The sequence below is a fragment of the Pinus tabuliformis genome, chromosome 9, assembly GCF_031772625.1.
Source record: "Pinus tabuliformis cultivar Carrire ecotype Pingquan chromosome 9, CPIR1, whole genome shotgun sequence".
NCBI classification, from domain to species: Eukaryota; Viridiplantae; Streptophyta; class Pinopsida; order Pinales; family Pinaceae; genus Pinus; species Pinus tabuliformis.
This window is the reverse complement of record NC_142307.1, coordinates 536,531,574-536,555,902: the sequence shown is the minus strand read 5'-3', so window position 1 is coordinate 536,555,902 and position 24,329 is coordinate 536,531,574. Positions and strand designations below refer to the sequence as shown.

At 37.9% G+C, this 24,329-nt stretch overlaps 1 protein-coding gene across 1 annotated transcript; it reads left to right on the top strand.

Moving 5' to 3' along the window:
* The first annotated feature begins 13,101 nt into the window (after positions 1-13,101).
* Positions 13,102-14,454, top strand: LOC149149617 (uncharacterized). The gene is made up of 3 exons (XM_089442535.1): positions 13,102-13,237; positions 13,394-14,045; positions 14,316-14,454. Exons 1-3 carry the CDS (start codon positions 13,102-13,104, stop codon positions 14,452-14,454), a joined length of 927 nt encoding a protein of 308 aa, XP_089298661.1.
* Positions 14,455-24,329: the final 9,875 nt, after the last annotated feature.

Below are 24,329 nucleotides of genomic sequence, written 5' to 3'. Positions count from 1 at the left end.
GTGGGGATTTTCCATTCCTTAATGGCTTTAATTTTTCTAGGGTCTACCTTAACACCTTCATGAGATGCAATATGACCCAGATATTCCACCTCCTGTACTCCAAAGAAATATTTGGAGGTTTTTGCATATAATTGTTTCTCCTCCAATAGTTTGAGCACCTTGTCAACATGTTGAACATGATCCTTCCAAGACTTGCTATAGATTACTATATCATCAAAAAACAATAACACCAATTTTCTAAGGGAGGGTTTGAAAATGCAATTCATCAAACCTTGAAATGTAGAAGCTGCATTTGTAAGGCCAAAAGGCATGACTAAAAACATATAATGACCCTCATGAGTTCTAAATGTTGTTTTCAGAATGTCTTTAGTCTTCATTATGATTTGATCATATCTTGAATGAAGATCCAACTTGGTGAAGTAAATTTCTCCATGTAATTCGTCAATGACAGGAATGGGAAATTTATCTTTAATAGTGAGCTTGTTGAGCACCCTATAATCCAGACACATGCGCCATGATCCATCCTTCTTGTGCACCAATACTATTGGAGCAGAGAAAGAACTGTGACTAGGTTGAATTATACCACCATCTAGCATTTCTGCAACCATACGTTCAATTTCACTCTTTTGGGCATAGGGATATCTGTAAGGCCTAACGTTTGGAGGAACACTTCCTGGAATCAAATGAATAGCATGATCATGATCGTGAATAGATGGGAGGCCTTTGTGATACTCAAATACCTTGGAATGATTGTCCAAGACTTTTTGGAGATATGGAGAAATAGATGGTTTCGATGTGGGAACCTCTAGTGAAAATAATTGTGCAATTATGCTCCATTTTTCTTTCATTAGAAGCTTTTTCATGCCATTAGAACTGATTATATTTCCTGGTTTCCCTGTGATACCCCTTAATTCAACTTCCTTTCCTTCCCAAAAAAATTTCAAGAAAAGTTCTTGAAAATTAAAAGCTATCGTACCCAAAGATTGTAACCATTGGACTCCTAGTACAACATCAGCACCACCCATTGGAATGGAAAGCATTGGACTATTCAATACATATTCTCCCCTGGATAGATTGATATTATGGTACTTTCCAGAGCAATTTATGGTTCATCCATTTGCAACCATCACTTGACACTTTGGTGCTGGATATAGGAAGCAATTCAATTCCTTGGCTATCTTACAATGAATAAAATTATGGGTACTACCCGAATCAATCAACACTATTACCTTTTTATTCTTGATATGTCCTTCTATATTGAGAGTTTGAGGAGTGGTAATTCCTGCCAATGCATTACAAGATATGGTCAGATTCATTTCTTATATCTTTGGGGTTGGTTCTTGGTGTATATCCTCTTCTTTTGACGTTTCTTGTTCCTTTTCTTCCTCCTCTTCACAATCTATGTAAAATAATTTATTCTCAACACACTTATGACCTTTAGTGTATTTGTTATCACAACTGTAACAAATCCCTTTTTCTCTTTTTTCTTCCAATTGTTGTGGTGTCAACCTTGTAGTTTGTGGAAGGCTAGGGGCAACAACACTTCCATCTTTATAGTTGTGAGTGGCAGGCTTCCTTGTTGCCATAATTTTTCTTTCATTTTTTCTTGCTAACCTGAATGCCTTCTCCAATGAATCAGGTTCCCAAAGGCGAACCTCATGTTGGAAGTTATCCTTTAAAGTCCCTATGAACACATCAATCCTATGCCCCTTTGGAATATCATTTAAACTTATATCCAAATTTTGGAAGTCCTCAATGTGCTCTACCATTGAACCCTTTTGTTTGAGATTTATCAATTTTCTAAAGAAGGTGTTTCTCTTTGTATCCTCATAATGTGCTATCATTCTCTCCATAAAAATTGACCAAGTGACAAGTGGTTTACAAAAACAAAGTGATCAATACTATACAAATTGTTTGGGTTCTAAATATAAAGTTTCAATGCATACCTTTTGTGTGTGTTGCACATTATTAAGATCAAAATATTGCTCCATTTGTAGTATCCATGTTACCGGATCCTCGCCATCAAACTTTCTCATATCGATCTTTGGAATATGGTGGGTCTTCAATCCAATGTTAGAGTCTATGAAATCATGATTACATTTATTTTTTTCTCATCATGAGTTTCATCTAATGCCTTTTCACCATTAGGAAGCATTTCTTATAGCAACTTTGTCAAACCTTCCTTGAAACCTTCCATGTCTGCTTTTAAACCATTCTTCAAATCTTCCATGTTGCCTTTCATTTTTGATTCTATACCATTAATATTAGCTTTCATGCCATCCTTCAAACCTTCCATGTCTGATTTTAAGCTATTCTTCAAACCATCCATCTTAGCTTCCATTTAATTTTTGGTTACTCTTTGTGAGAGCGAAATTTGTTGCACTTGGTCTCATAATTTTGATATATCATGTTGCATTTCTTCTTCTTCTTCTTCATGTGTCATAGTAGAGTTTTTTGGCTTCTTATTAGGTGTTTACATTTTCTTTCTTCAAGTCATTTTTAAATCAAACAATGATATCTATGCTTCACTATGCCCTTTGAATCACTTCAAATTGATTTTTCAAACAAAAGTTATGCAATTTTAAAAAAAATACACACTTTTTTTTTTCACTTTATAGGAGCTCAATATTGAATCTGTTGTATCTTTGTAATTTCAGATTTCCAAGGTATGAAATTTCATCCTATGGTATCCCTATGGGTTCTCTTTCCAACCCCACAATTCTAATCGAGATTGGATTATTCAATAAATAGTTATGCCCAATCTCCCACGATGACCTAATTATAGACTAGTTTAGTAGAGTGAACTTGTACGGAGTACCACGTGTCATTGTTTCAACTTTCGGCCCTGAAAATGATACCCAACAAACTATGACCCATCCTCTTTCTGTAAAATCCAATGCTCAGAGAGAAAGTTATGACAATTTTCCCAAGGTCACCTGTTTGAGTTGGAATTCTCGAGTCTGCAAAAACCTTAACTTACTCGAATTATATCTTTGAAAATATAGTGAGACAAGAACTGAAATTCATACACGAGGTTTAAATTTCAACTTCTAAATATTTTATAGAAAATATTTTATAGTGAAAATGCCGCGATGGCCTGTTTGAAGAAACAAAACCCTAGAATCCAAAGCTCTGATACCAAATGTTATGCAACTAGCTCTCAAATAGATAGTTCATTGACTTAAAAATTATCCTCTTCGAGGGGAAACATACTTTACATTACATAGATGAAAAATTCTTGGATGATTCAAATGAAAAAACCTCCTTTATATATATATATATAGGAGTCTAAGGGGTCACAATATAATCAGAACCAACATAATGATAATAATGTAAGGGCAGAACGATAACAATATTGGGCTTCCATGGGGCACACTAATAAAAATATGGGGAAAACATGGGCACACCAATAACAATAAAGGGGATACATTGACAATAACGATGACATAATACACTAGTATTATAGGGACCTAACTTGATGTCTCCTAGAATCATAGCTAGAATAGAATCCATGCGTACTAACCTTCCTCTTTGGTGTATCCAAGAGTATGCCACTCTTTATTGTATCACCCCTATCCATCATGTATCTTTTCTGAGACATGCTTCCATCTTCCCCATTAGCCTTTTCTTCCTTCCAATCTCCATAACTGATCATCAATTGTCCCTATTTTGTAATTCTAAAAGGATCTTAATATTAACTACATTGACCTCAACTTGCTTTCCTTGAGATTTCACAAGACTTTCATGTGATTCAATCAACCTCTCACTATCTTATTTATAACTTTTGATATTTACTTTCAGACTTCTTAAAGTATCTTCTAGATCATGAGAGTCTCCCTCTCCCTGCTGCTTAACTGACTTCTCCTCTGGCTTGTATGGGGAGCCATATGAACTGTACTCAACCATTTTTCTCTTCATCTCTTAGCCTTCTATTTTCTACAACATATCATTGATAGATAAAATAAAGACATAATCAAAAGAGTTACCTCAACTTGCTTCTGGAGAGGATATTGCATTTGCACAAGTCAACTCAGATTACCACAATACATAATAATATCAAGAAAATATCAGTACATGCATGAATAAAGATACTATGATAGTGTTAACAATAAAAAACTACCATGTGTGCATGATAAACACATAAACATGTGCAATAACCATATAGACAAGTGTAATTTAACCATATAGATCTACACAACAATCTACATTTTACCCTGAGGTCCAATGTTATGAACCTACTCTAATACCACCCTGTAACACCCCACCCCACATTTACCTGCTTTTACAAGCTCATAAGGTAAACATGAGTTGTGAGTTACTATACATGACCTAACCTCCAATATTCAATTATGGAAATGGGGTCCACATATCCAAACTTACTACAACCTTCCAGGGACACGATCACCCAGACATCAGACAAATTTCACTACTGACCTTTCCCTGAGCTTGAACCATCTTTTTCACCCACTTTGTAGCCAAACCGCATGCATGTAGTCTTGTGAATGCGTCTAGAGGTATTTAGATGCACGTAGAAGCTGTCCTCCAATGTGGCTACAATTGAGATTTTATAGTTAAGAGGGTGTAGCCAGAAACCTTGCTCCAATTTTTTTAGGTAGTCTTCAGGCCAACTGCCCAGATTTGCCCAAAACTTTCTAGAATTCTATAAACAGGGTTTGTGTGTCCTTATTCTTAAATCCATGCTCTGCTCTTGCTCAAAAATTTTCCAACACATGTAAATCATTTAATTAAACACTTTTTAAACAAAGTACTTGTAGGTCATTTATGCATATCTGTTCACTCATTCATTAGTATCATGTGAGGTTCATCAAGAAGGCTCACTCCCCTCTCTTGCTAGCTGCAAAAACACATATTAGCTAATGCATTCATATAAATAACTAAGATTTTATCAAAGCATGGAATAATACCATAACAAGAGCACATCATATAATGAGATATATACCATGCATGTAACCAACATGCAGCCATAATGAAACCATGACAAACCATTCATAAAATCATACATACTTCCACGTACCACCTAACCATAAATTGGGACTGAACCAAATTTTTCTTCCAACCCAATCACCCACGTGCCATATTCGAAGCATGAATGTGGGATATCATGGGTTAAACCAAAACATAACCAAACCGAGACTCCAAAGGTTAAACCACCTCCACCCTCAAGCCATAGTGATCCCACCTAAATTGGTCCAGAGATCACCAAAATGACCACAAGCTTGGATGCCTAAAAATTCCTTCACCATACCCAGAGGAATTTTCTTGTCTCCACCCACATGTTAAGGGCTTCATGGAGAAAAGCATCTCCACTCCCAACCCTTGGGATTTTACTGAGACCAACTCAACCCGGTTCCAAAATATTTCGGCAATCCAAATCTCAACTAAATAGGAAACCCACTACATCATGGCTATCCAAGAAATGACATAGGCAATGTTGTACACCACTATCAATGTAGGAAAAATCTATGCCAATGACATCAATAGCTAATAAACCAAATGCATGCACCATGCATTCAAATCCTAGCAAGGAAAACACACATGCAACCTATTACCTACAAAATCCTCCTACTAGCGGCTCTTCCTTTGCTTGGTTTCCACCCTTGCTTACTGTTGTCCAATCCTTTCCTTGTGCTCTTTTCCTTTCATGTTCCATGCTTGCTTGCTTGTGTCTTCCATGTGTCCAAGTGCTCTCTTCTCTTGTTCTAGTGTTCTCTCTCCTCTTTTTGTCCAAGTGAATTCTATAATGTCCAAGAGTTTTCCAAAAGTATAAGATTCCAAGAGAGTGTGTTCCCAAAAGAGAGTGTTATAATTTCCACTCTTACCTTTTATTTTCTTTTCATTATCCTTTTTTTCTTCAATTTCCCTTGCATGCATATTCTTGTCTCTTCATCTTCATTTTCTCTTATTTTCCTTTATTTATTGAATTAATTTCCATTTATTTCCCTTTTCCTTTTTCCAATTCCAATGCCAATTTCCACAACCAATAGTTAACCACAAGTGATGCCCAATATAATATTGTCCCCCTCATTCAACTTGGAATACGTGTCTCATGACCTTGGTTTGATTTTTTCCTTTTATAATGCCCATTTATTACATGGAAACTTATCCTGGGGTTGTTACACACTATCCCTTTCTTGATCATAAATGATAATGACCAATTCCCTAAAGTTATTCCCAAATACCCTACCCCCTTTCCTTGGAACTACCACATAAGTCACTACTCAATATGAGGAAGGGTTACAATTTTCCTTTCCCTATATACTGGAGATGAGAATTACCAATCATATAGAAGGATCCATATTACTTTTTAAAACCCATTTGCTTCCCTTAGGTTTTATCCATTTCTATAGGGGTTGGCCAATATTCCTTATCTATTAGATTAAAAAAAATAAAAAAAAAATTAACATGCAAATTTGGAATTTCTACAATTTATCACTTTCCATATCATCATATGCATTCTTAATCTACTTCTAAAAACATTCCTCTAGGAAAAACACTCTTAAGAAACAAAATTGGGTATGTATCTAAGAAAATGAGGTAGCACCCCTAGTTATACCATTACGATGATCTTCAATAATAACATTTAAGACCTTAAAATTCCAACAATATTCCTTTTAGAGACTTGAGATCTATCACAACTTTCTCAATGACACCCACTTCCTTATAAAAAAATACTCTCTTCTTACCCTCTTTGCCAACCTTTAATACCTCTAAATCTTGGGTGATTCTTTTTGAGAATCCAAAGAATTCAAAACTTCTTAACTATCACCTACATCCTTGTCATACACAAATCCGTAAAAAAATTCTAACCTTTAGCTAAAATGTATCATTCTTTTTCATTTAGACTTTCCTAAAAAATGGAAAAGAATAGTAGATGAAAAAAATTACCATGACGATGACATCTTGCAAACCAATATGATACATTGGTGTCATCCAAAAATTGGTTATCCATTTTATCTCAAACACTTATATCCATACTTTTGACCAAATCCTGACTTATATCAATTTCTACCATAACCTAAGCCACTGTATGAAAACATTTTATTTAAAGGAGGTATCAAACATAATCCATTCTACCCAATATATCACCTATAAGTTTCCCTATCCATAGCTCCATGGGTAGGCTAGGTAATTTTACCCAAAAGACGATTTTCATGACCATTTCAGATCTAGGGTTGAAAGATGCATACAATTATTTTAACATTAGAAATGTAGTCCACAAAAACCAACTATGTATAAGGGTTTTTATTTCATTGAATTTCAAATGAAAAATAAACCCTATCCAACTCCTTGTAGAAGATGGTAAGAAGGCCCATAACCAATGTGAAACCAAGTATTAAGTGATCAATCAAATATTTGTCTTCCCTTAAGCTTCTTGATAAGTGCCTTTCCAATATATTCCATAACCTACTCTAGACACAACTCTCTCTGCTTACCATCTTAAGCAAAATCTCACTTTTCCTAATCACCTTTTATAACTACATTTTCTCTAAAAACCCCAACCATGATAACCTTCTCTTTGGGCCTCCACTTAGGATATCATATCCAAACCCGTTCGAACTAAAATGAGCTCCCTTCACTAGTTCTTACAAACTTCAAGTGTGATACTTTTCCATGTCAATGCTACCATTGTTTTATAACCGCTTTATGCTCTAATACTAATACCTCTAGTTCTCTATTGCTTGATGAAAGATTTGAAGTTTGAAAAGGATTAAAACCACTATCAATATGTTCCCCTTGCAACATTGATCCTTCTTCCCTCACCACAGATTCTCCCTGTGTAAACTTTACATTTGTACTATTGGCATGAATGCTTGAAACCAACTCTAAGATGTCCTTTCTAGCAAATTTGTCTTTTGACCTTATAGTCTCATCTAACTCCTGAAATAGATCCCCTTCACCAGTAACCTTAACTTCTAAAAGCCCATTTAAACTAATTGAACCCAAATAACAAAAAATAATGATAATACCTCTCTTTTATAAAACTTATAATTTACGTCTCCCTAATTATGAATATAATCTTCCCAAATGTAATATATTTATATTAATATATAATTACATTTATATTAATATATAATAGTACTAAAAAATTATTAAATAAATGTATAGTAATAATAATAATTTATTATATTAATATTTAATAATAATGGATCGTTGAGATGGAACAGGCTAAGGAATTCGGATAGTTGTTGCGTGTCTGCAGCATGATGGCACATCTGGCTGTACAGTGAGGGTACACATCTCCCTCTATATAGGGTAGACTCATTTTTATATTCCTTTACTGCATCCATATATAGGTTTTTCACCATTTTACTGTGTCCGTTTTTTACCTGCTCCACGTTTCGATGCTTTGACCCCTGGCCACCATCGTCGTTTCTCCTTGCGGCTCTCTCCCTTGGCAGTTACCATAGGCAGCTGGCAATCCAAGTTACCTGACAGTGATGGACCTCGACCTGGTGGATTACTCGAAAGAACCGTTGGCGGAGGGTTCTATCTGGACGACCCCACGTTCTGCTAAGTTAGGGACGCTTTCGTTTAGTAGCGAGCTAAATGAGACAATTTCCGGTCTCCCCTCTCTCTCAGGACCATCTGATCACCCAGTGATATTACCGGACGACCCTCCAACCTGGCCGACCCTCTCCACTCCCCCGCCATCTCTGTCTTCCCTAGGGTTTGCATCAGGATGCCTAAACCGTAACCCACTGCCCCTACCCCTGGTCACACCTCACATCCCCCTCCATTCGTTTATCCCCCTGCTCCTCCCACTCCATCTTCCTCAGTGGTTCCCCTGATTACACTGTGCTCGTCCTTTCCCCTTTCTGGCAATTTCTCTAATATCCCCCCTTATCAAATGCCCTCCCTGTCGACTCATCCCTTCCCCCCATAAAGCCCCTTAAATCCGAGTACATCTCTGCCCGTCAGGGAGACTCCACTGTGGAAGTGAGGCCCTACAAGAAGACTAAGTGCTTTAGGACTAAAGCTGTTGACACCTTTCTTAGGCTCGAGGAGGACATCCAGCTCGGTGACAGAATGGATTTCGCAGATAGGGTTCTAGTCGAAAGAATTTGGGGACGGAACTACACGACGGCTCGCTTAAAATCATGGTTCTCAAAGGTTTGGGGGAATCATTTAGCCAACCCGCCCTTTGTACAGACGTTCGTGAAGGGGTGGTTTGCCTTACGTTTCTCCAGGCCAGACCACACGAACTGGGTCCTATCGTCATACTGGAACTTTGAGCATGCCCCAGTCCTTCTGAAGCGTTGGTCACCGCTATTTGACCCGGATACAGAGCAGATAGGTGTTGGCCCGATCTGGGTCAGATTACTAGGACTCCCATTACACTTCTGGTCCGAAGACATTTTCCGCCGCATTGGGAACTCAATTGGTACATTCATGGAATTTGATAAATCCTATTTATCTACTGGCAAGATGGCTTTTGCTAGGATTCTAATGCATATGGACACCAGGGGAGGCTTATAGGAATTCATTACCATACAATGGAGATCTTTCACCTGGAAGCAGCCACTAGACTATGATGGTATACCCTACAGATGTCGTAGGTGCCACAAGGTCGAACACGTATATAAGGACTGCCCCTTGATCAACAAGAGGGGTCACCAATCAGAGGACAAAGACCAGGATGCTCGTACCCCTCGGGACCAACCTCAACCAGCTATGGAAGTGGAAGATCAGTCACAACAAGTCCTGGCAGAAGCAGACAAGGCACATGAGAAAGAATCAAGGAAGAAGCATGGGAAAGCTCCACTTCGGCCTCCCTCCCCACCTCTGACAAGAGCTCGGGCGGCTATAGGGGACGCTTATTCCATGGGTATGACTAATTCTCCTCTCTCTTTTGCATATACTACTTTTGTTTCTTTTCTTCTGTCATCCCATCCATTGCAAGACTGGACTTCGGTCTCTTCGGTCGTACCCCTCAATATTCCTCACTCGCTTACTCATCCTCCCTGGCTCTTCCAACAGCCCCCTAACTCTTAGCACTTCCCCTTAGTGCCTCCCCCTCCCGCTTATTCCTTCCCCAACCGTCCCTCTCTAGAGCATCCTCTCCCATAATACCTATTCCCCCTCCTCCGAATTCTCACTATCCCCTTCGCTCTAGAATGCGTTCACAAGGCCTCGACATCATAGGCTTCGGGATTGACTATAACCCCCCTCTTCCCAAAACCCGGGGACGACCCTCCCATCTCTCAAAAGCCAAACATCAGGCCGGGGAGGAAATTGCATCTGGCAAACAAAAAACCATTGACTGGGCCCTTAGAGCATAGCAAACCCCTATCTTCCCCCCTCCATGAAGCTGCTCTCCTTCAACTGTCGCGAGATGGCTAGCCCGGATAAGAAACTAGCCCTTAAGCGTCTATTTGCCACAGAGCTTGTAGACGTGATATTCCTTCAAGAAACCCTCAGCCCTATGAGCACAATCACCCCCTTGAATCTTGGCTACCAGGCTGGTCTTTTCACTCCCTAGATTCCATGGGCAGATCAGGAGGGTTAACCCTAGGCATATGCAATCGTACCATCAAGACTTTGAGAGTTTGGGGAGGATGGGGGTATTTGGGAGCAGACATCTACTCTCCTACACTTGAATCAGAATTCAAGATCATTAATGTATATGGTCCCTGTCAAGACAGAGCCGTTTTTTGGAGGAATCTGCTTAATTCAACCCTCCTGCAACAAGATAACATCATCTTAGGGGGGGACCTAAATTTCTCCTTGGGGTATGCAGAATCTTGGGGAAATCAAGCACAAGTGGACGCATTGTCTGTTTTCTTTGAAAACCTCCTGGAGATCCATAGCTTTATTGATATCCCCTCAGCCAAACTGCAACCCACCTGGAGGAACAATAGAATAGGGGATGCAAGCCTGGCCAGACGGCTTGACAGATTCCTCATAAAAGAATACTTGGTCAACAGGGGATCCCGTATTAGACAATGGGTGAGCTCTGGTGGCCTATCTGATCATCGACCTATCTACCTAGAGTTGCAGGATGTAATAGACAAACCAAAGGCCCCGTTCAAATTTAATTCCACATGGCTACGGGATGTGGAATACATAAAAATGGTGACCGATTTTTGGAAGGCAAACCCCCCTGGAAATACAGGGAACCTCATGCTTGACTTCTTGCATAATATGAAGGAGTTGAAGTCCCTCTCCAAGATGTGGGCTAAGAAGAAAAGGGAAGCGGAAGAGCACTTTCTCAGAACAACAGAGGAAGATATCTACTCTTTTGAGGAGGACATCGAAAAATTTATAATATCTCAGGAGCAAAAGGATAATCACTCCGCATCCTTGCAGAACCGAACTCAAATTTTAAGAGACAGAGAAGAGAGCTGGTGACTCCGTAGTCGGGCCATCTGGCTGAAGGAGGGGGATGATAACACTAAATTCTATCATAAACATGCCAACGGGAGGAAGGCCATTAATACAATATGGGAGCTCAAAGACACACATGGATGATCAGTTCAATCCTTCCGAGAGCTAGCTGCACTGGCATGTTCACACTTCAAAGACATCTACAAGGCTCCTCCCAATGCTACCCTGGCTGAAGTAATGCGAATTGCGTAGCTCTTTCCCAGTTATGTAGACTAGGAGGCGGAACAGGAACTCATGCGAGAAGTTTCACTAGAAGAGCTAGAAGATACTCTGAAGTGGCTAAAGAAGGACAAAATTCTGGGGCCGGATGGATGGACAGTGGAATTTTACATCGCCTTCTTTGAGGTTTTAGGAACAGACCTCCTGCGAATCATAGAGGAGAGGAGAAGGAGCGGAAGGATATCGGATGGCCTTAAATCCACTTTTATTGCACTCATCCCCAAAGCTGACAAGCCCTCCTCCTTTGATGACTTCAGACCTATATCCTTATGCAACTGCATATATAAAATTATAGCCAATCGAATAAAGCCACTTCTGTCCCTCCACATATCCCATGAACAATTTTCCTTCTTGCATAACAGGCAGATACATGAGGCGATTGGTACTGCACAAGAACTTCTCCATTCCGTTCTGCTCAGGAAACTAAAAGGAATGATTCTAAAGATAGACCTATCTAAAGCCTTTGACAGAGTTAACTGGCTTTACCTCCGAATCCTATTAACTCAATTGGGATTTCCTTTTACTTTTATTAAGTGGATCATGTGCTGCATAACTGATGTCCCTTACAATGTTCTCATTAATGGATCGACATCCCATTTTTTTTATGCTGAGCGGGGTCTCAGGCAGGGATGCCCCCTATCCCCACTACTGTTCCTACTCATCATGGAAGGCCTAAGCAGAATTATAGGAGAAGAACATAGACAGGGAAGAATCAGGGGCATCAAAATCACTGACACAAATATATTGACTCATTTTCTCTTTATGAATGATGTTATCATATTCCTCAATGGGGGTATTGGCGATCTCTCTGCTCTTCACCAAGCTATTGGTACCTTTCAAATGGCCACGGGTATGGTGTTGAATGAATCCAAATCCACCCTAACAGCATCCGGGTGCTCCCAAAATGAATTAAAATATGCCCTAAGGAGATTCCCCTTTACTACCCATCCTATAGAGGAAGGTCTGAGGTACCTCAGCTACCGCCTAAAGCCGTTTGGATACAAGATAATTGACTGGATCTAGCTTATTACTAAGGTGGAAAAGTGTTTGAACATATGGTACCATAAATACTTGTCCAGGGCAGGCAGGTTGATTCTGATCAAAGCTGTTTTAGAAGCAATGCCTATATATTGGATGACCTTAGCCTAGATTCCCAGGGGCATTCTGGATAGGCTGCAAAACATTTGTTGTCGCTTTCTATGGAAGGGGAAACAGACAGGAATAATTTTTGCCTGGACAAGATGGGAATCTTTGGCACTGCCTAAATGATGGGGTGGATGGGGGATCAAGAGATTGGATGCTTTCTCCAAAGAACTTGCAACAAAGTTGGGTTGGCAACTACTCAATAATTGTAGTCTATGGACGAAGGTTGTTACTTCAAAATACATCACCCCTTCAAACCCACTTGATTGGATCAAACATGGCCACCAATCTAGCGGGAACATATCTATCATCTGGAAGGCAGTAACAAAAGCTATGGACCTGATTAGAAATGGATTGACTTGGAGAATTCAATCTGGCTCCCTGGTGCGCATAGGAGAAGACCCCTGGGTAGGCTGTGGCAATGCACACAGACTTCCCGAAGAGCTGAGAACACACCTCGCTGATCAAGGTATAACACATATATGTCATATAGTTGACAATGGTCGATCCTCTCTGGCTCAGCAGGCCTGGAAAATAGGACCTGCTCCAAACATTCCCCCGCCCTGGCAAAAAGACTAGAGAGACTACATATCTTCATTAACTGAGGCCCATATCAGGATTACAGAAGGAGATGATGAGCTCATTTGGGCCCTTGCCAAACAAGGATATTATGCCCCCAAGATAGGATATATTGTTCTGATGGAGCCCCTCAAGCCGCCAGCCACCGAGTCTTGGTGGAACCTTTTATGGAAGTTAAAAGCAGCCCTAAGAACGAAGCTGCTTCTGTGGTCTATACTAAACAACAAGGTCCCGACGGGAGCAAACCTGATGAAACGATCTTTCTTGGGGCCTTTTTGGTGCCACCTTTGCAAGAACAACAATGAAGACACAGAGCACCTCTTTCTGGACTGCCCTATCTCTCAAGAACTATGGAATGGGTTTCTCTCAACGCTCTCCATAAACTGTCGGTGGCACGACAACAACTTAAATGATGCTTGGGATAAATGGTGGAAAGACACCATAGGCAAGGAAAGGAACATACCACTGCTCATTTGCCGAGCATTATGGATAGCCAGGAATCAAATTATTTTTCAACAAAATTCCCCTTGTTGGCCTTCCATACTGAACAGAACCATAGCGGATTATCATTTGATTCCTGAAGACACCACTCAAAAACATCATAGAGTTATTGAGCCTGAAGACATTAACTCTTCCATACTATGGACTTACTTTGATGGATCGGCACAGGAATTGGGTTGTGGAGGGGGAGCCGTATGGTACATATCAGAATCACACTCTTTCAAAATACAAATGGGTTTGGGTAGAGGAACAAATAATTATGCCGGGCTTTTAACTACTAAATACCTCATCCAATATGCTATATATAAACAATGCACAAACCTGCAACTATATGGTGATTTAAAACTGGTTGTCAACTAGATCAACAAAAAACACACTTGTAATGAATATGCATTGAAGCACATTCTGGATGAGACTCATAGACTTATTATGTCTTTTGACTCTTTCACTTGTCATCATATTTACAGGGAGCGGAACACAGTTGCCAACCACTTATCCAAGGAAGCAGCGCTCAGGGATGATGATACTTGGTTGATATGCGAGGAAAAGGATGGTGCCGTCTATCAGCACTATCACAGACCCTTCATAGACCCTGAATCTTTTTGAAGCAACACTGCAAGGGACAAGAATTTTTGACATTATCTTTTTGCTTATATTGTAAATATTTATCAGAACTTTTATATAGCACCATATCCTCTGTGTGAAGAGGCCAGCAACTCTTTTTTTTTATATTCTCATAGCTCGCTCCCTATGTGGAGGAAGCACAAAAGTTTTTTTTCATCTTTTTGAACAGGCAATGCCTCACTTAAGTAATGCTCTGCATATACAAAATTTAATTTTCTCCTATAATCAAAATTACGACTTTTTCCACGGGAAAAAATATTTAATAATAATAAAATTTTCCTAACATGAAGTTAAAAATAGCAATAACATTATTGGAATAAATGTAACAACATTTTCAGTAAAAATCACATAAAATAAAATCCCGTCGACGTGTTTCGAACCAACTAGTGTGGTTCATCTTCAGGACAAGATGAGGAATCAGACCTATGAAATGGAATAAATAGATGTTGAGAGCAGCTAACTAGCCATTAGAAATAATAGCTAGTTTGACTAAAAAATTGAAATAACAAATTAAGCCTTTAACCCAGAATTAAAAAGAATTTTAATTTAATAATTAATATTATTTTTGAATTAAGAAATAAATAAAATAATTTCATTTAATATTAAATAATATTTGTATTATTAAATTATATTACAGATATAATATCAATAAGAATTTTTAGTTACAAAACTGTAATAATAATAATAATTAAATAAATAATTAAATAACGAACTTTTAATCAAAAATTTAAATTGATAACTAATATTATTTTTGAATTAAGAAATAAATAGAATCAATAAAATAATTTTATTTTAATATTAAGTAATATCAATTTCAATAAAAATTTTGAGATAATAATTAATTAATTAATTAATTAACTAGATAATTAACTAATTTTAACTTATTATTATTGGAAAAAAAATCTACTATTATTGGAATAAGTTAACACTATATTATAGAGATAATATTAAAATAATTATAAATTAACTATATATCCTATAAATACTTCTTTTTATTATAGAAAATATATTAATAATATAAATTTTAGCCTAATAAATTAATTATAAATATAAATAACTCTCTTAAAAAATTATTATAAATATAAATAGTTGTATCACAACTAAATAAAATTACTGATAAAAATAAATTTTAAACATTTATTTTTTAATTTATATTATCATTTTTTAATATTTTTTTCCCCATTTATTTTATGGATGAATTATATTGTTTTCATTTTTAAAATATGGTATCTAAAAATTAGGAAAGAAAATTATAATAATATTATTTATTGATTTTTATCTTTTTTATATTCAACATATTTTAATTAGATGGAAGAATGATATATTTATCAATATTAATATTTTTCTTTCCTATTATATCTTACCTTAGAAGTAAATTGGAATGATATTTATGGTACATGGAAATTAATGAAAATTTAAAAAATATTTTTTATTAGGCAATTTGTTTTCTGTTTTTTTGTAAATCAAAATTTTCTATTAACTGCGAATGTTAATATTTATATAGTTATTTTAGAGAATTCTATTGGTCTCACCTCGACCGGGCTTTTTTTACTAGCGTTACTCGACCATGACATACATTCCAAAAAATACATAAACTAGCCCACCATAGTCATAGAGGCCAAAGATATAAAAAAATACCGACAAAAATAACAAAACACCAGTGAACATACTCAGTTATCGGAAGTGAAATAAGTTAGATTATCTGGCCCAATCCCCGTGGAGGGGGAGGGTGTTAAGGGCAACTGACATGTTGCTCCAAGTGGGCTATCCAGGCTTCTAACTGCTCCATTTTTTCCAAGAAGTGGGTGTGTCCACGCCACACCACCACTACTCTTTCCCGCAGATGACACTGGAAGTATTGGATTTGGGTCAGAGCCACCATCACAACTTCGTGCTCCTCCATGCATTTTTTCTCATAATTCTCTAACTGCATTTTAACAAATTTTCGCAGTTGAGATGGAGTTGCATGAGGGGGTTTTCCACCCTTCCTTTGCGATGGTCAATGACCTCTACAAGGGACAGGAGTGTCCAACCTTCCTCTCCTACTTGGTCCATCAGGCCTAGAATCCTTGGCTTGACAACAACCACTGGGCATAGTCTTTGGGGATTTTCCTATGTTTTTTTACCTAGGCGAGAGCTTCGTCTTGGTTCCATGGAGGATATGAGCAGAGATGGGGCTCCTAATGGAGCCACCCGCACTAAACCCTAAATCACCACCGAACATGAAGAGATATTGGTTCTTCCCCAAGCCACGAACCTCCCCTGCACCATCGATGGCACTGCACCAGAATTATATAAAGTGTGTGTGCTTTTGCTCCAGAACTGGATGAATTCTTCCAGAGAGTCTGACACTCAAGCAGGACTCTCTGATGAATGGGTTGATTTCAAACCATGATTAAAGCCCCTCGTCGAGTCCAACCAAGCCACCTCCACAATTCGGACCACCAACTCCGGGTTCAACATCCAAGAGTCACACCACTCTAGGACAAAATAATGTAACTCACTAATAGGTACCAACCAAACAGTGACCACCAATTCATTAATAAAACTCAGAGACACAGACAAATAAAGAGTCGAGAAGACTAGAGCCGACTAAACTACCAACCCTACAACTCCTCTTCCCGTGCTACTCCCAATTCAAAATTCACCCTGGGGACGAAAGTTTGAACAATCCACAACCTACGAAAATTGTGTTGGAAATAATACTGAGAGGGGGGGTGAATCAGTATTATCAGATTAATAAAACCTTTTCAATTTCCTACTCAGAAACATATACGCGACTTCTGTTAAGTGAACCAGCGTGTACACGCGACTGTGTCTAAAGCAACTAGCGTATATGCAGATATCTTATGATTCAGTTAATCTTATCTTCAGTAAATGCTTCAGAACATTATTAAGCAATTTAGCAGTAAACAGGTGCAGTATAACAGAACAGAATCATCACACAAGAGCCACACACATGAACACCATGATATAAGGTGGAAACCCAATGTGGGTGAAAACCACCTGCTGCAATTCGTCTCTTTCTTTCTTTAATGAGAAACTTCTTTTACAATATACTGGTGCAGTCCTTTACCAGTATGTAGGCTACAACCTGCAGAGGGCTACAACCCTCTCTCTCGTTTTCCAACTACTTTTGGAAGGGAGCTACAACCCCCTCAGCTCTTGTACTAGCTGATCTATTTACTAGTACGTAGGTGCTGACCCTACAGCCTTCAGGGACCACGTTTCATCAATTTTCAGACTGGATCCAAGAGTACAAAGCAAACATTACCACAATACAATCATCAACTATACTTGCATCATAATTCATTAAACAACCCAATACCGAATCACTGAAACCCTGTCATTAAGAACACAGAACCCAAACCAGAATCTAGAACTCTGCAACAACCACCAGAATCAGCAACAACCTGAAATATCAACCCTTATCATGCATACGCTACTTCACTGTACCAAAACCGCGTGTATACGCGCTTTCTCCAAAGGCAACCCGCGTGCAGATCTAGAAATGATTACTCCTGCCTTTGCTGTCAGATCCGACCCTTACCAAGCGTCCCGAACAGATAACCAACAATACCAGATCCTCTCACTGCGTCAGCCACACACAATTCATATATCTTTGCCTAGTGATCTTCTCCTTATATAGCTTTAGGCCTTGTTCAATACCAAGAGCCAAAACCATAGAAACACAATACCATCAACCTCGAAACTAGGGATCAACACGTCCGTCGAGACATTATGGTCCAAAAACCATAGGCACAACTTCCAAGGACTAACTGCCACTGACCAAAAGTACGTTTCCACATACACGCGCTTTTTCTGAAGCCAACCTGCGTGTACACGCTGATTCTCCTTGCTGAACCTGCGTATATCTCTTTCTTGACCTGCTGTACTGAGATCTGTCCTCTGATCAAGTTGCCATCGCCTGTACCAACTTCTGAGCACCTGTACCAACCTCTGAGTGAGTTGCCATCAAGGACAACACTTGAAACATAAAGCCAACAATCTCCCCCTTTGGACTTGATGGCAACCACCACACCAAGTCACTCTCCCCCTTTGACATCAAGGGCAAAGGGTGGACCAAGATATTCTCTTCCTTGGTATACCTTCTGCTGTCCATACTGCTGTCCATACTCCCCCTGAGTACATGCTGAAGTTTCTAATTTGGCTCCCCCTTTGTATATGCCAAAGTGTACCAATCTATCCACGCTCCCCTTGAGCAGATGCAAGTTCTAAGACCAGCCATTCAGATCTGTATCATAAGCATCATCATTCCTTTGATCAAACAACAAGATGTATCATCAACTTCTAACCATAGTGCCAACAATGAATTATTTGAAGAATATTCTCCCCCTGAGTGTGAGCCAACCATGTCTGAACCATTTCCTGAGTCTGTTCTGCTCCCCCTGAGCCTGAGCCAACCATGACTGAACCTAGGTCTGTTCTGCTGCCCTATCTTCATATACGCGACTTTGCAGCCTGTAACTCGCGTATATACGCGACTTGTCTTCAGTCTATCAGCGTATGCAGGATGGAATACTGAATTTCATCACTTTCAGATTCCCCTGTGTCTGTTATGTCAGCTGTCTGAGTTATCCCACACCTTTCTGTCTCTGTCTTCTTCAATTCCTGCAACTGTGATGATGTATGGTCCCCTTGTCTTGAATTTTGAAATCTGCTTCTGCATTCCCTTGCTTTATGCCCAAAGTTGTTGCATGTATAGCACCTTATATTTTTCATGTTCCTTCTATCACAATCAAATGCTTTGTGTCCATATGCATTACAGGCAAAGCAATACCCTCTGAAATACCTGGGATGAGATGATCTTTCTTGAACCATCCTACTTCTGCATCTGGCTGCAACATGTCCAAGATTATGACATACATAACATTCAACTTTATTCAGCGGAGGAAATAATCGTCTATCACGTCCATAGTTGGGAGTAAAGGATCTTCCTTGAGGAATTTCTTTTCTTGGTTGTTCCTTGAGCATTTCAGGTCTATCACGTCCATAGTTGGGAGCAAAGGATCTTCCTTGAGGAATTTCTTTTCTTGGTTGTTCCTTGAGCATTTCAGATTTCTCATTAGAGTTTCTTGTCTCACCTTGTGAACTAGATTCACCTTCAACATATTCATGAAAACCAAGACCAGTCTTGATAGCAGGAGATCTTTGACTATTAAGAATATCATCCAAGACTTTAGAACTATCTTGAAATCGTAAAAGCTTATCCTTTTCTTCTAGTTTACCTTTCAAGATATTTACCTCAACTTGATGTTGTTCTTCCTTTTTCAGATACTGCTTCCTTAGGTCTTCTTCAACTTTTCTCCCTTCTTCTACTTGTCGCTTTAGTTTGATCACTTCATGTTCTTGATCTTCAAGATCTTCTTTTAGAGAGAGGATCTTTGATTCAAGTCTCTGAATAGTTGAGCTCTGATCTTTTGCTATATCCTGCAATTTCTCCCTTACCCTGGTTTCTGTTTCCAATAGTTCTTTTAGTTTGGTAGCTTCTTCAGTTTCTGCATTCTTCTCTTCATGTGCCATGAGACTTTTAATATCCTCGCTATCATTGGATGAAGCATTCTTCTTCTTGTGCGCCATGAGACTTCTAATATCTTTACTATCATTAAATGAACTTTTAATATGGGAATAATAGCTTCTACCATCTTCTTCATATATCCTTCCTTTGTTATGAGGACATCTAGCAGCATAGTGACCAACTCTACCACATAGAAAACATTTGAAAGGCAGCTTATCTTTGAACCGTCCAGTTCCACGTTCAAGATTCTTGACAAAATTTACCTCATCTTCTTCCTCTGACACTTCGAATGCGGCCTCTGGTGGTACCTCTAGTCGCATTTCAAAAGCAGTTAAGATCCCGTGAAGCTGTGACATGGTAATTTTTCGCACATTCTCCTTTTCTTCTACGGCAGATACTTTAGAATCAAATTTAGTAGACAGAGATCTCAAAACCTTTTGAACTAAGACAACTTCTTCAAATTCTTCACCCAGATCCCTCATACAATTCACAATCTCATCCATACGCAGGAAATAATTAGCTACGCTTTCATTACTTCGCATCTTAAGAGTTTCATACCGGATTCTGAGAGTTTGAAGCTTTGATATTTTTACCTGATCATCTCCTTCGTAACTTGTAATGATTTTGTCCCATATATCCTTAGCTGATTTGAGATGCATGATCTTCATAAATTCTGATTGAGTCAAAGTACTCAATAGGATATTAACTACTTTGGCATTGAGCTCATATTGCTTTTTCTCTGCTGGATCTGTAGGAGTTGCTGATGGGAAATTGTATCCTCCTTCTATGAGTCCCCAAACTTCTGCTCCTTGAGACTGTAGATATGCAGTGGTTCTTATCTTCCAGTGAGTAAAATTGTTCCCGTCAAAGACTGGTGGCCTGATGTGTGCCTCTCTTTCTGGATTAGCCATTTTGATGGATCTTTTCCTCCAAGCGATCAAGCTTCCTCTGAAGGACCTGCTCCGATACCAATTGTTGGAAATAATACTGAGAGGGGGGGTGAATCAGTATTATCAGATTAATAAAACCTTTTCAATTTCCTACTCAGAAACATATACGCGACTTCTGTTAAGTGAACCAGCGTGTACACGCGACTGTGTCTAAAGCAACTAGCGTATATGCAGATATCTTATGATTCAGTTAATCTTATCTTCAGTAAATGCTTCAGAACATTATTAAGCAATTTAGCAGTAAACAGGTGCAGTATAACAGAACAGAATCATCACACAAGAGCCACACACATGAACACCATGATATAAGGTGGAAACCCAATGTGGGTGAAAACCACCTGCTGCAATTCGTCTCTTTCTTTCTTTAATGAGAAACTTCTTTTACAATATACTGGTGCAGTCCTTTACCAGTATGCAGGCTACAACCTGCAGAGGGCTACAACCCTCTCTCTCGTTTTCCAACTACTTTTGGAAGGGAGCTACAACCCCCTCAGCTCTTGTACTAGCTGATCTATTTACTAGTACGTAGGTGCTGACCCTACAGCCTTCAGGGACCACGTTTCATCAATTTTCAGACTGGATCCAAGAGTACAAAGCAAACATTACCACAATACAATCATCAACTATACTTGCATCATAATTCATTAAACAACCCAATACCGAATCACTGAAACCCTGTCATCAAGAACACAGAACCCAAACCAGAATCTAGAACTCTGCAACAACCACCAGAATCAGCAACAACCTGAAATATCAACCCTTATCATGCATACGCTACTTCACTGTACCAAAACCGCGTGTATACGCGCTTTCTCCAAAGGCAACCCGCGTGCAGATCTAGAAATGATTACTCCTGCCTTTGCTGTCAGATCCGACCCTTACCAAGCGTCCCGAACAGATAACCAACAATACCAGATCCTCTCACTGCGTCAGCCACACACAATTCATCTACCTTTGCCTAGTGATCTTCTCCTTATATAGCTTTAGGCCTTGTTCAATACCAAGAGCCAAAACCATAGAAACACAATACCATCAACCTCGAAACTAGGGATCAACACGTCCGTCGAGACATTATGGTCCAAAAACCATAGGCACAACTTCCAAGGACTAACTGCCACTGACCAAAAGTACGTTTCCACATACACGCGCTTTTTCTGAAGCCAACCTGCGTGTACACGCTGATTCTCCTTGCTGAACCTGCGTATATCTCTTTCTTGACCTGCTGTACTGAGATCTGTCCTCTGATCAAGTTGCCATCGCCTGTACCAACTTCTGAGCACCTGTACCAACCTCTGAGTGAGTTGCCATCAAGGACAACACTTGAAACATAAAGCCAACAAATTGTGAGACCACAACCAAAATCAAATAATTAGGCAAGCAGTTTTATCTATTTATTAATATGCACTTTAATTATAAAATTAATGTAAAATTAAATAATATAAAATATAATAATAGATATAAATTTTCTTTATAGTGAATTGGGTTTATTGTTAACGGTTAGGAGGAATTATTAGTTCATGCCCACCCATATTTCAGCGAATGACATGATGATATTTGATGTAATGACTTTTAGTCTTGTTCTTGAGAATTAATAGTCCTTGGAAAACTAAAGCATGTATATTCCTCCTATAAATTATAAAGATATCTTTTATGTGAAAAAGAATAAACTTTCTTTACACACATTAACGCATTACTATTTAATCCCACACAATCTCAATTTTAAATTATATATATATATATATATATAAAAGGATAGAAAATTAGATCGGGCTCATACTTACATATAATCAATTTCGATCATTATCACTATACCTCTAAAGCCTACTACTTACTATAACTCTGGGCTGGGCTTATAACTTGCCTCTTGCCTCCTCTTCATAGACCATATTACTTTTGGGAAATTTGAACCTTGGAGATCTTCTAGTTTACAAAATACTTTTATATCATAGTGATTACTTAATTGCGCTTCGAAAACTTACTTAAAACCAAATTTTACTTAAAACCAAATTTTAAATAACGTAAGGTAAAATAGTATTTTTCTGTTTAAGGTTTTTATGCAGTAAGGGTTTCTTTATGTTGAATTCTAGACGCTTTTACATCCAGTTTCGTAATTTTCAAGATTGACTGATTTTTAAATTTATAGACAATGAAAATGGTGACTATGTACCAATGTTATTGATTTTTTATTTATAAATGTTGTTTTTATATAATTAAAAATATAGTTAATAGTATTTTATTTACATTTGTGATATGAAAAAGATTTGGATTACTTTTAAAAGATTTGGTTAATCTTTTACATCAACATTATTTTAGTGGATTTAATTAATTTGGGCAAAAAAATCATGAGCTTTCGACGTTCTAAAGGGTATTTTTACTGTGCACTTGTGTAAGCACATTAATAATTCTGAGTAAAGGTTTGGCTTTGGAGAAGCAAAATACTTGAATTTTAGCTTTTTAGTTATTTGAATTTGATCCTAACATTTTTTAATAATTAGAATGTTTATTTGAGTTTGTCTTCCCATTCATTATTATTTTTACATAGTATTTATTAGTTTTTAAGGATATTGGAAATGTTGTAGGTACTTACTTAAAAATGATTTTTGATTTATGCAGTTATCTTTATTAAAATAGGCCATAGTAAGGTTTTTTTTAAACAAAATAATTGCCATAAGGAAGAATTGCAATTACATGTAGGTGTTTTTTTTATTATGAGAACATGTTATTTAACGTATAAGATATGTTAAAATCAAATATATGTAATTTTTTTTCAAAGAATTGAGTTTGAATATCAATTTTGATCAGAATGAGGTAAATCACCCACAAGTGCTAGTTGAGATTACTATGCTTTTTTATAGGATAAAGTAAAAGAAACAAATACAAGTGTTTCTTCTTTAAGGGAGGTAATTGTTGTTGATGCCTTTCTGAGAGGAAAGTAACTACAATATGACATTGATAACTCTAGATAATAAATTGTTTTATTTTAAGAATTTTTATTTTCCACTCTCTAGTCATAGTGAGTAATTATGGTTTTTTAGTGGGTTAGTAAGAAGTTACAAAGAAAGATAAATATTGAAAATCACTTTATAAAGAGTAAAAACTGACATATATATTATTAATGTAAATATAATTTTATAAGTACAATGTAAATAAGATAAGATAAGATAATTATATTTATGTCCAATTATTGATCACAAATAGGTCAAAGGGACTATTGAGTACAATGATGTACATACAATGCGGGAGAACCAAACGGTCTCCTATAAAGATTCAATGCATGAATACAAAAGATACAATGCATGAATATAAATGATATAATGCATGAAGTATAAAGGATAGAATGCATGAACATAAAAGATATAATGCATGAA